This window comes from Hesperophylax consimilis, chromosome 10 (assembly GCF_061612785.1).
Source record: "Hesperophylax consimilis isolate HC1 chromosome 10, BYU_Hcon_1.0, whole genome shotgun sequence".
Lineage (NCBI taxonomy): Eukaryota > Metazoa > Arthropoda > Insecta > Trichoptera > Limnephilidae > Hesperophylax > Hesperophylax consimilis.
Window position 1 is genome coordinate 16,381,739 of NC_142845.1, and position 13,056 is coordinate 16,394,794.

Here is a 13,056-nt window from a genome sequence, read left to right on the forward strand (position 1 = left end):
AAAAGATTAAATTTTGAATTTTATTTCAATCACTGACTGATTCGGAGATTGCACTGACCGAGTGGAGAGCGAGTGAAGCGCCGAGTTGAGTATGCAGGTGGAGAGGATCCTTACTCGACCGAGTCATTGGGCCATGTTTCTATCCACCGTCTCACCTGAATCACTCGTCCCCTTTCATATCGAGCATGAACTGTACTGATCAGCACTCGGTCGAAAGCGCTGTCTCGGCCAAGAACTTGGCAGGTGTAATTCAAACAAGAGAAATGTTATTTTCTCTGATGTTATCAAAAAAATAACATAATGAAGACATACGAAAATAATTGTGAGTTTTATCGTATTTTCCATCTTAACAAGCGTTTTTCACAATGAGGACTTCCTGTATACCAATACAGTACTACTACTTTTGATTTCTTGGTGCACTGAGGGTTCAAGTTTATTTAAAAGCTCGAAAGCGAATAACACGATTGGCAGATGAAATAAGTTGTTTGTTTTATTACCTAGAAATTCTATGTACAAGAAACTGTTCAATACCAAGCCAGAGTATGTTGTGCGAGAGTCTGCAAACAAACGATTTTCGGCTTTATAGTTAGTTATGACTGTAAAGTTTTTTTCATGGGTCAATAATGACTCTGAATAGATTTTATGTTATGACATCGTAGGGTTCACGATAAAAACTGTTTCAGGAGTAATTTTTTAAATTTAAATAGTTTGTGTAGGTAAGTAGATACTACAAAACTTCCTAAAAATCCCTTCTTTCCAATTTCCAATCCCCAATTCTTTGTTCTCTGTGTACCTTTGCATTCCCATTCAAAAAATAGGGAATTTTTTTAAAAATATTAACAATACACAGCTTTCTACTAATACATATTAAATATATATGTCATGTCGTAAGAATGGACTGCATATAAACCGCACAGAAATGCAGTAATATAATACTGCACGAAACAGCAATAACCTAGATTTGCTCCCAAGTGCACGTTTACTTGCAATTGAATAGACGTCAAATCCCGGAGTACCATGTCTTAAAGTTCCAGCTTAGAGTACCTACAGACCTCGAGACTCCAGCAAAACGATAAACAGAACTTCAACTGAGATAAAATAGCGAGATATTTCTGTAGAAGTCCCGCATTTACAATTGGGCGGGTTAGAATAATTATGGATCAAGTCCATCAACAAAGGCTTGAGATATTTAGAACTAAGTGGACAACGTTTTGTGAAATTCACGAATATTTTCACTGTATACTGATAGTAGGTTCGTGAATGAATAATTAAAATAATAAGAAGAAAAAGAAAGTACATTATTTAATGTTTTTTTAATATTTGAAAAACAAAATTAATGAAAAAAATTACGTAATTCCCTTTTATTGTGAAAAATAAAAAATTGAACACACTAAAATCATCGTCGGAGCTTATTTTTAGCGGATCGACAAAAACACTCAAATAGTCGACAAAACACTATCACCACCACCAAACTGAATGTCAAAATGGACATAATTCTTTATAATGATGTAGGATTTCATATGCGTTATTCAATCAATACTAGTATAATTACTGCATAATAATGACTAGCCATTTATTAAATAACGATTCGAAATTTTAAAATTGGAAATTCATATGTCATACGGCATATATTCTGGTCTAGTAATGTGTAATTTCTATCACCTAAGAAATTCTAACTATACAATTGTAAATGTTCTCCAAAATGCCCTGGAAAGAATCTCAGACTTATGATGTCCCGAAAGAAACCATTCATCCGTTCTGAATGCAATTTCTGATGTTATCCAAATTGACCCTGGTAATAAATTACATCTTTGAGATTCTTTCAAGGATAAAGAAACCGTCCTGTCACTTCGAATGCAATCAGCAATGTTCTCAAAAAAATTTTTTACAGCATCGCCATTCCATTGTAAGAATATTGTATCATACGTATCCAGACTTTTTAAGAAAATTCATATTTACGCAAAAATCGAAAGAACACTCAAACCCCGAAACCGCTTGATACCGTGTCGCCGACACAATTGGAAATCTTTACATCATAATTACTCAATCAAATGATGTGCTATATGTGATTAATCAAGATAATTACATAGCAATATAATAGCAGAACCTGAAACACATCTGAAAATAACCATCCACCACCTCACTCGGAGCCACCAACCCACGAAATGACCACTGCTAGGGAAGCGACTCAGTATTTACGTAGAACCCCCTCCACTACTCCCTAGATGAAATTCCATGATGGCCGCCGTCTTCAACCAATCACAGCCCAGCATGTCCCATTGAATTTCTGATCAAACAATGATTACAAAGTCAAATGTGACTAATTGTGATATCATCAGACTCAATTTACGGAAAAATGATGCAAAATATAACTACGGAATTAATATCAACACCAAGAAATGATTATATGCTAACATAATATCATGAAAAATTATACCTAAATATATTTGTTACTCTTTGGGAAATGTTCAAACCAAAAATATTTAACTTCAAACCCAAAATGAAAATTTGTATAATTTATTATAAAATATATAAACGAGACTGGGGGAGATGGTTTTGGTAGATTGAACTGACTTGGTTAAAGGTATCATATTAAAATATAACTTTCCTCTCAACAAGATAATTGCAGAGAGGAAAAATACCTTACCATTTTACTCCTCACTAAAGAGGATAGAACTCCTCCGAGAGGGCTCAGTTTGAAAACTTTCTATAAATAGAGAATCGAATTTCATACAAAGTCAGTTCAACAACTACCTCTGAAAGGGAATCCTCTCTCCAGAAAAACCATCTCCAAGTCTCCAAGTATCAAGAAATATTTTCAAGTGTTTTTATTCAGTATTAAATTCAGTTTTTGCCAGTAATAAATTCTTTTCGTCAGCTCAGATCTGGAAATAAATTTCTCTCTGATCGTGGCTTTAAACTCCACCACAAACCTCTGCAACATCTACCAAGACTGAAAACGCTGACAAGTGTACCCAGCTACCTTCGTATCTACAGTTATTGTACGGACGGTATATTGTCTCGTACAAATATTATGTACTAAATACACAATTTGGCTGTCCTGAAACGGGAATCCTTCTCAGTTGGACAGACAAAAGACATATAACAAACAATTAAAACAAAATGAAATGGACATGATTCACCATTTTTATAAAGGATTTCAATATTAGATTTTCAATCAATATTAGCATTGCCATCTATGGAAAAAAAACAGCCACTATTGTGATATTGACACGTAACTTAGAAATCTGTTTTATATAACAAACAATTTTAATTGGACTTGATCGTTTATTATTCTGATCCACTAAATTCAACTCAACTCAACATCTAATAGGACACGGTAAACATGCAATTATTTAAATGTTTCGCTTGTGAATTTAAGCATGTAACTAGATGTGGAGTAAAATATTAAATGCTTGTAGTTAAATGTGTCTTGTTGGATAATGTTTGTTGAGACGGCTTGATAAATGTGCGCGCGTAGCAGAAGCTTTGGTAAGAGGAAACCAACCGCTTAATCTCAAATTTCAATTGGGCCATATTCTATAATGGTAATGGCGTTAACCGTAAAGTAGGTATTTAGATGTAGGATGTTGCGTTGCCACTAATGCGATTTGAGCGCAATGAATGATATGTAAAAACGTTGTTACGACTTGGTTCTATTGTAATATTGTAAATAATTCCGCCATTTGTGAGAGGCTGAATTACACGGTAAAAGGCGAAACAAGTAGAATTTTTTCCATGATGTTCCATTTGGACGGTTTTTTGTGTAAATAACATCAGTCCCTTTGTACTTTATTTCTGGAATTTTTTGAAAAAAGAATTGAAAAAAGAACTGGTTACCGTTTATTTTCTTCCAAAACCAATCAGTGGCGTTTCCTAACTTTTATGTGTACTTGAGTGCTAATATTACAAAAGATGGCATTCTTAGAAGTAAACGATTTTTTATTTTTTTTCGAAAATTCGATTATTTGTATGAAGATTTTCAGGAGATCCGTGCGGCGAACTGAAATATCCCGAAAATCTTCATACAAAGAATCGAAATTTCGAAAAAAAAAATTCTTCAGCTACAACAACATCAAGGTCGATCTACCTTAAGTAATTTAACTATCTACAATAATTACATATCTGAATCGCTCAGTCTGAAACAACAAGTGGATTCTATATACACCGATTTCAGTAAAGCATTTGATAAGGTTCGACATCATATTCTTATATCCAAACTCCGACTGTTAGGCATCAAAGGTAGTTTATTGACATGGATTATTAGTTACCTCAGTAATAGAGTTCTTTGTGTCAGGATTAATTTTATAGAATCCTATGTATTCGAGGCCACAAGTGGTGTCCCGCAAGGGTCCCACCTTGGCCCAATATTATTCTTAATATTCATTAATGACATTGTAAACATATTTAAAGATGTACAAGTCCTACTTTTTGCAGATGATCTAAAATTGTTTAAAAGAATACGAAATATATATGATTGCCTAATTTTACAAGCTAATTTAGATAAATTTTTTAAATGGTGCGAACAAAATATGTTATTTTTGAACATTGAGAAATGTCAAGTAATACGATTTTCCAGAACTCATTCTCATATCTTACATGAATATAATTTAAATAATGTTAAATTAACACCAGTATCACAAATTCGTGACTTGGGAGTTATATTCGAATCAAACTTAACATTCACAGCGCATATAGATGATATAACTAATAAGGCTTTAAAGATTCTTGGCTTCCTTTGTAGAACCCTAACTGATTTTAAGTCATTGGATTGCATGAAAACACTCTACATTTCACTAGTTAGAAGCCAAGTGGAATATAATTCACCTATTTGGTCTCCTTTCTATAAAGTACACTCTAACAAATTAGAACGGGTTCAACACAAATTTCTTAGGTACTTAAATTTCAAGCTTAAAATTCCAATAGAAAACATTAATTATGTAAATTTGATGAATGGACTTAATTTAATTACGCTGTCTGACAGAAGAACCATTTCAGACCTAATTTTATTATACAGAGTCATGAACAACCTTATTGACAGCCCTGCCATCGTTGCTGCTATTAAACTCTATGTACCGACAAGAAATACTAGACAAAATACAACATTCTTTTGCGACACATATAAAACCAACTATCAGTCAAACTCACTTACCAATAGGATGCATGATTTGGGCAACAAGTTTGGTGGTATTATAGATATATTCCATGATTCCCTTTATAATCTTAAATTCAAATTAAACCAACACTTTGTGGAATCATACAAATTATTGTAATAGATTTAACGATTAGATATGTTATTGTAATGTTTTATATTATATTTTGTTCTTTGTTATTGTTAAATATTATGTTGTTTAAAATGTTTCTTTACGCCATATTCTTCAAAAACTACTTGTATATTTTTTTAAAATTCTTCACTTTTATAACTCTTAGTATAAATTCTAACTCGATAACTTATGTAAAACTTATTTATAATCTATGTAAAAGCCCCTATGGGCGTATAACAACAACAATAAACAACAATAGTGATTTTTTTTTAATATGAGCACTCTAGTACACCCAAAAGTCAAGAGCCGCCACTGGAACCAATAACGCTGTCCAATATTTTTAATCCATCACCTTCGTTCATGCAGTCCAAACAAAGCACGACAAACATTCGCAATTAGCAAATAAATTATTAAGCCCTTGAACGAGCAAAATCAAGTGTATGAAATTAATGATGAAAATAATAATACATATATTTGGGCCGTTTAATTTTCAACTAAGGGGAGAGGGGGGTGGCATTCTGAGAAAAGGGAACAGGTTCCATAGTAATAAAAATAAAATATTTTATCAATTTTGATAAATATTTTCTTTAATAAAAATTAGAAAGGCAAATTAAATAAAAAAGAACAATTTCAAATATAACCGGTTCCTCAGAGAAACAGTTCTAGTGAAAGCAAAGGAACCGGTTACTGGTAACCGGAACAGGAATATCGAGCATCTATAATTATATGATTCTCGGGGTTTACCAAAAACCTAGGAACTAACAATAGTTAAAATTAAGGGCTGGTATATCGATGGTTTGGATTTTTAAAAATATTGTTTTGCTATTCAATCAGAGAAAAATGTACATATTACAACTACTTAGAAATTTAACTTATATTACAATTTATATTGTAGCGTGTATCAGCACGTACGTGAAGGATTTCAACTAGCGATTTTCTGAGCATATTTGGATTAAAAAAAATAGACGTAATTTTGCTGTCCGATGATATTTTTTTCAATTAAAATCAAATCTATGATGCGCCGTCACTGATCACAATGCCACATGTCGTAATGGATCACGTGACACGATTCGGAGTGCATATCTCATGATCCACTATGCGCGTATCAGCGACGCATGATGGATTTTTTGGAATTTTTTGTTTGGAATCTTTACAGTGTTTATGACTTCATCATAAAATCAAGTTTTGTCCTGTTTAGAACTATATTTCGTGGTGAATAATTTGTATAACTTAGTAAGTACTTACTCCTTAGTGGCATCCGAGCTGACAGCCCTTGCAGCCGTATAGGCCACAACCGCCAGGGCTGGCATGACCCAGCCTAGTGCCACCAGTCCCCTCAGCAGGCGCTGTTCAGCTACAAAGGCCGCCACGAGCACGGTGTGAAGGTACAGTCCCTCGCATAGCATCCAGGAGTAATTGGTTAGCAGCACGTACTGAATGAGAATGTGGAGGGCCTGACACCATATCTGCAACAATCAAGGGATGGTTAGTAAATATAGGCTTGCATTCTAGAGGCACACAAGCATTGCCTACCTACTGTAGCCGCACTACTATAAGGTGCCAAAGGTAGAAACTAAGTATGCATAATAACGTGTACGTCATATTCTAGTGCTGACTGTATTCTACACAATGTACATGTGTTTGTATGCGCATTCAAAAGACGATTCGTTTATGTTAGTGCCGACAAGGTTCTGCCTCTGGGTACGAATATAACGCCACTCCCAAATTTAGCAATCATCTGTTGATGCTTTTATTAATTACTGCAATTCCAACAAAATTTCTTCATTTATTTAACGCCCAGAGGGCTTTTACATGGTTGGTAGTATAATTTTAATTTGACAGATACTTTGAAACATAAAATATAAGAATAAAATTACATTTGATATTATTAAAGCTATGCAACAAGTCATACAAACGCAAGAAACAAAAACAGAAAATTTTATTTGTAGGTTTACATGATGTGTTTAGGAGTATTGTTGAAATAAATGTTTTAAATGATCCACAAAACTTGCCAAGTTGGTATTGAATATGTCAACATCACCCAAGTAATGATTTCCCATGGTGTGAAGTCGTTGTATCGGAGAGTGGGCAGTGTAGTTACGCTTATGTGTGCTGCTGTAGAATATTGTATTTTGTCGTATTGTTACTGTGGGTGTATGTATGTTTATAAGTTGCAGTAGTTCACAACAGTCGAATTTAGAGTTAAGTATTTTGAATAAGAACGTTAAATCGTTTATTTTACATCTATCTTCTTATGTATGTATTTTTATTTTTTTAATTGGCCTTTTAAAAAATATGTAAATTTTATGTATCCTGTTTTTTTGAGTAAATCAAGCGGTAATATGGATATTTTACCAGCAACTTAGCCTTGTGGTTGTCGGAGGTAAGTTTTTTAAAGTTTCTTTATATTCAATAACTCTTTTATTTTTAAAAATCTATGCACGCTATTCTTAGTAATAGTTTTTTTAAAGTATATTTTATTTAGTTAAGAAATTTAAAATTTTATATCTAGTGAACATACAAATATTCTATTACCTACGTACTGATATTTCGACTTCAAAACATTGAGACATAACCCACGAAAATCTTTTGCTTCCTTAACATTTAAAGAGAGTTTGTTGAAAATTTTGAAACCTTTATAATAAATATTGTTTTGTGTTGCCTATAAATTTGTCTTAGCAAGCCTAAAATCGTTGCAGCTTCTCGCAGGATAGCCATAGTTGGCACTTGACCGCGTAACCTAACCTAACCTAACCTAACCTAACCTAACTAAACCTAACATAAGTGAGACTAATCAGGGAAATATTGTATCTAAAACTCCTTTAGTATACCTTCCCCACAATGGTTCCAAAAGATGACCCCTAAGAATAATCCCTTCCGTGGGGATTCAAAACTATAAATTTGCATTAAATTTAAACATGTAAATTCCAAACCAATCATCCCATTACGGCGAAATCACCAAAGACTCTTATTCCCCTTACGGCGTTCCCCTTACATCCCATTACGGTGAAATCACAAATAAAATATTCACACATTTCAAGTATATGTAGTAACAGCTATCAATTCCACCAAATTTCAAGCAACCGTTTAGATTTGCGATCACTCATGCGTTGTGGCATATTTCTGGTATTGAGTTACTCCTGAGAACGAATTAGAAACAAATCAAACAGAATTTTCCGTTCCAGCCCTTTAGCGTCTGGTTGACTGGATTCGAGTAATGGAAGGGTGGTTTTTTACCACCCTTCGAAACCTCAGGAACTCGGGAAACGTATTACGAGTTTTGAACGCGCCGCTAACTTTCGCCATCGCGAATTGACATCTCATTATTTTGAACGCGTTGGGAGTAAACGGTGCACTTTTGACGTTTGGTGATACAATATACGTCAGCCAGAGGAAATCTGGGTGAAAATTTTCTATTAGAGTTGTGTTTTTGCAGGTTTTGAACAATAAGTTGTTGGCACAGGAAAAAATAAATTAAAAAAAAACAATGTAACGGTTTCAAACTGTGAGAATTTGCTAGAATAATAAATAGTTTTCAAGAGATAATTTTTTAATATGGTAATTATTGTAATCTTAATTTAAAAGCTTCATGGCTTAAGATGAAAATATTGCGGTGCAAAATTTTGTTGACGCCTCTGGTTTACGATTATACTAGGTACCTATTTAAAAAGAATCATCAACACATATCTCAAAGTTTCAATAATTCAAAACTCCCAAATCAAATTTCAGGAATTTGAATTTGGTACATACATTTTATTCCAGACGAACCGTTCGTTCGCGCGAAAATTTGGCGGAATATCTGTCAAAATCAATGACTCATAAGTGTCGCAGGAATATTGAGGTATTGACGGGCGCAGACAGCCTTAAGAAAAAGGCTTTATTTTCGTTTTGAGGGAAATTTCTGAAATTCAGAATAATAAAGATGTCCTTTGCATGACAGGTTCTACGAGGGAGTGATTTAGACTGTCAATAATAATGATATTAGAAAAAAAAAATAGAATATTTAAATGGAATTGATACGCATATCATGAGAAAGGTATTTTCGTTACTCCTGCGGCAATTTACTCGGAAGTTTTTAATGTCACGAATGCTAGAAGATAATGTTTGTGCAAGCTATAATTCCTCTTTAATCTCTTAAAATATTATTATCTTAAATTGAAATGAAATAAAATGATTATTGTTGTGAATTTTTTTTAGTGAATTTAAAAACAAATAGGTAAGAACCTTCCAAATAATAGGGAAGGTTCCATGTTAACTCAACACAGTGACAATTCAACACACCTTTAAAAAGTGATATAAAGTCATTAGAAACGATGAAAAAATAAAAATTAAACCTAACCTAACCTAACCTACTTGACCCAGTTAATAGACCCCAGAAATGGGGTCTACCCATAAGCTACACCTTTTTTAATTTTTATTTTACAATAAATAATTTTTGATTTGAAATAAAGATTTTGTTTCATCACTTTCCATGACTTTATATAACTTTTTAAAGCTGTGATGAATTATCATTTTGATGATTTATCCGGTCACCAATAGTGAAAGGTACTTGAATTTTTATGGAAAATGTACGTTTTATTTATCAAAGTCAATAACGTGTCACAATCTTCAAGACTGGAACTTCTTGACATGTTAAGTATCAGACTAACAGAAGAGTATATAAAAAACGATGTATGAATGTAAATTAAGCAAATTAAATGAGCCAAGATAGAGCTGTGTGGCGGTCTATCCCCTCTGCCTACCCCTCCGAAGAAACGGTGTGATGATTATTTAGTCAATGCAACTTTTTATGGATAATATTTCAATATTATTTATATTGAATCTGATAATATTATTACTCCAGCGTCTGGACGGTGTAGGCCCTGTGATTGGTCAAATTCAAATTGTGTTTAAATAAGACTTTAAAGATTAAGACACCATTTCATACTGAAATAGAATCGCCACATGTAATACGATATTTCTTAAAAAATATCGTTTCTGCTTATACAATTTTTGGATAATATCGAAGAAAATATGTCTTAGAAAGTTCATAATCCATTGGATTAATTACATTACAGTGAAAATTATCCACAATTACGGGATTACGTTTGACGTTTGACGAAAAAAGCAAGCGTTAATTCAATATGGCCGATACCCGAATACGCATCGCGGCTAGGTGGCCGACAGAGCGCCCCTCTGGCGGTGAAGAAACGAATCAAATGACTGGCGCGTATATTTAAATATGCAAAATTACTTGAACATCAAGTGTTTAATAATAAGATTTCTTCTGGAAGTTTAGTTCTACTTTGCAATGGCATTTTTCATTATTATTTATAATTTTTTTTGCTTATTAATTACATCTGATTTTATATTGACATGTTTTCTAATTTCTAAAATTTCTAAATTATTTATTTGCGATGCTTTAATCCTGAGTGAAGTATTTTAAGACCTGAATTTTTATCGAAAGTGTGATTCAAAAGATGATTTGCAAACTCATATTCACTATTTCCATTTAGAACCCTGTTTCATGTTTTTTAGTTCTGACTTCAAAGTTTCTATTGGTTCTACCTTTGTAAAATAAATTACAATCCAGCCCAATTGAGTTTATAAACTCCTGATTTTTTTGTTTGATTTTCGCAATCTATATTATTAAGAATATATTTATTCATTCTGTTATTAGTGTAAAACGCCGGTTGAATAGTACCAGGAATGTTTATATACATATATAATTTTAGAAGTGTCGTTATCCACAAACAGAATTCTACGCCATTGTTTATTTATATCTTAAGAACTAGGGTAAAAATACCGTTTGAAGATAATATGTTTAATTATTTTATTTAGTATTTCAACTATCAATTTATTAGAATAACCGTTATTAAATGTTATTTGTCTTATGAATATATTGTTTTATGGTTATATGCAAAAAAAAAATTCAGGTCTTAAAATACTTCACACAGGATATAAAGCATCACAAATAAATAATTTCGAAATTTTAGAAATAAGAGAACATGTTTATAAAAGTAGATGTAATTAACAAGAATTTTTTTTTATAAACTCTCTTTTAAATATTTTCCCACTTAACTGGTCTTTCATATTGTAATTCATAATTCTTATAAACCCAGCCTACTCTTACCCCTCCCCCCTCCTTCCACTTCTTTTTTCCAATTGTAATCTATATTCAATTTTTGACTTCGGTGTATACTTCGTTCATGAAACATGTATTGGTTGTATATAATAAAGTGAAGTTAAAAAAGTTATTTGTTTTTTAATAAAATAAAGTTTAATCGGATAACATTATTTTATCTATTTCCATTGTATATCAATGCATACGTACATAATAAAATGTAAACATTATATTTATTTATTAATTGGACAATTTGCATGGCGCCGCTTTTGTGAGATATCACCTCAGGGGCGCTATATTGTAATAATCTACCTTTATATATAGATTTTTACTCTCCTGATGAAGGTGTATATATAATCTAACTTTAAACTTTATTAGATACAGTAACAGTTTTAGGAAAAGAATTACCACCAGTTGGAGTAAAATTCACACCTTTTAATTAAACCGACTGCTAATCACATTGCACAATTACCCTCCTTTTATCCATAAACACGGGTACAATTAATCAATATGTAATAATGTATTATTTCAGTCAACTTTGTTGTAACTATCTTTAATTGTTGTGACAAACTATACGATATTGATTCAACTTATAGACATTGACGGTTGTAACACATATTTAAGCACTGCAAGTCTCCTATGAGCAAATTATATTAGGTACCATAACAGTTAATATCAGTTGTAGACATGTAGTCAATAATAGTGTTTCATTTGAAATAATCCATCACAAATACGTAAAATTTCATTTATTCAAACAACTGTCATTCTTATTATGCCTAAATTGAGCATGTTATTATTCATTAACTCCTTCCTGTTCCGTGTTTTAACAATATATACTCACCCTCTCTCTGTGAATGACCTAATATCTATCTATTAAATGTAACTGTTGTTAATATCACTTAAACTGGGCGCAGCCCAAGCAAGTGCCGCCCGCAGGGCCTAGCAGCAAAAACCCGCGGAGCGGGTTTTTAACTGCTAGTGTTCATTTATTTTGACAGGTTTGACGAAAGTTTCACAGATTATTTTTGTATCGTATTTGATATTCGTAAGGGGTTTAAAGTAAATAAATTTAAAAAAAAATATATAGGTTCTTCTCAGGTCTAGCGGCTATTTTTTTTATAAAAAATCATTTTCTGGTAATATTACACACGCAGGGGGTGTTACAACATAACCGGCAGAAATTAATCACAGATTCCTGAAATATTTTACTGTCTGGGTGACATTTTCTGCTATTTAAAATATGTTTTTCAATCACACATCGCACTGTGTTCAACTTAGCTAGTGATTCACGCTCCATCTCAAAATTTAAAAAAAAAACTAAATAAAATGAAAAAAATGTCACTAAATTTAATTTTGCATGTTTTATTTGAAGCCAGGATTCCCAGGTAATAATCTATCGGGTACGTCCTGATACCCTCTGCATGTTCACTTTAGCTTTACCAAAAAAATCACTTCAAAACCTTTAAACCATGTTTTTATCGCACATTGCATAAAGACTGTAAAATTTTTGATTCGAGTTGGTACCAAGAAAAAATATCTTTAACTGAACTCCGAAAGAATCGTGAAATTCTCGTCTTGAAAAAGTGAGGTTATTTTTCATGGACTGTAACCGCAAGAATTTAATAATGGTTATACTAACTAATATAATGGACTTTGTAAACAACCTATCTTTCCATTAATTATTTTATT

General features: G+C 32.5%; 1 protein-coding gene across 1 annotated transcript in view; it reads right to left on the reverse strand.

Annotated features, from left to right (window-relative positions):
- The window catches only part of Dh31-R (Diuretic hormone 31 Receptor), a 545,747-nt gene that overhangs the window by 83,129 nt on the left and 449,562 nt on the right, over nt 1-13,056 (reverse strand). Inside the window, exon 7 of the mRNA XM_089636652.1 lies at nt 6,510-6,730. Coding sequence (XP_089492778.1) covers nt 6,510-6,730 — 221 coding nt within the window. The remainder of the gene's footprint in view (nt 1-6,509; nt 6,731-13,056) is intronic.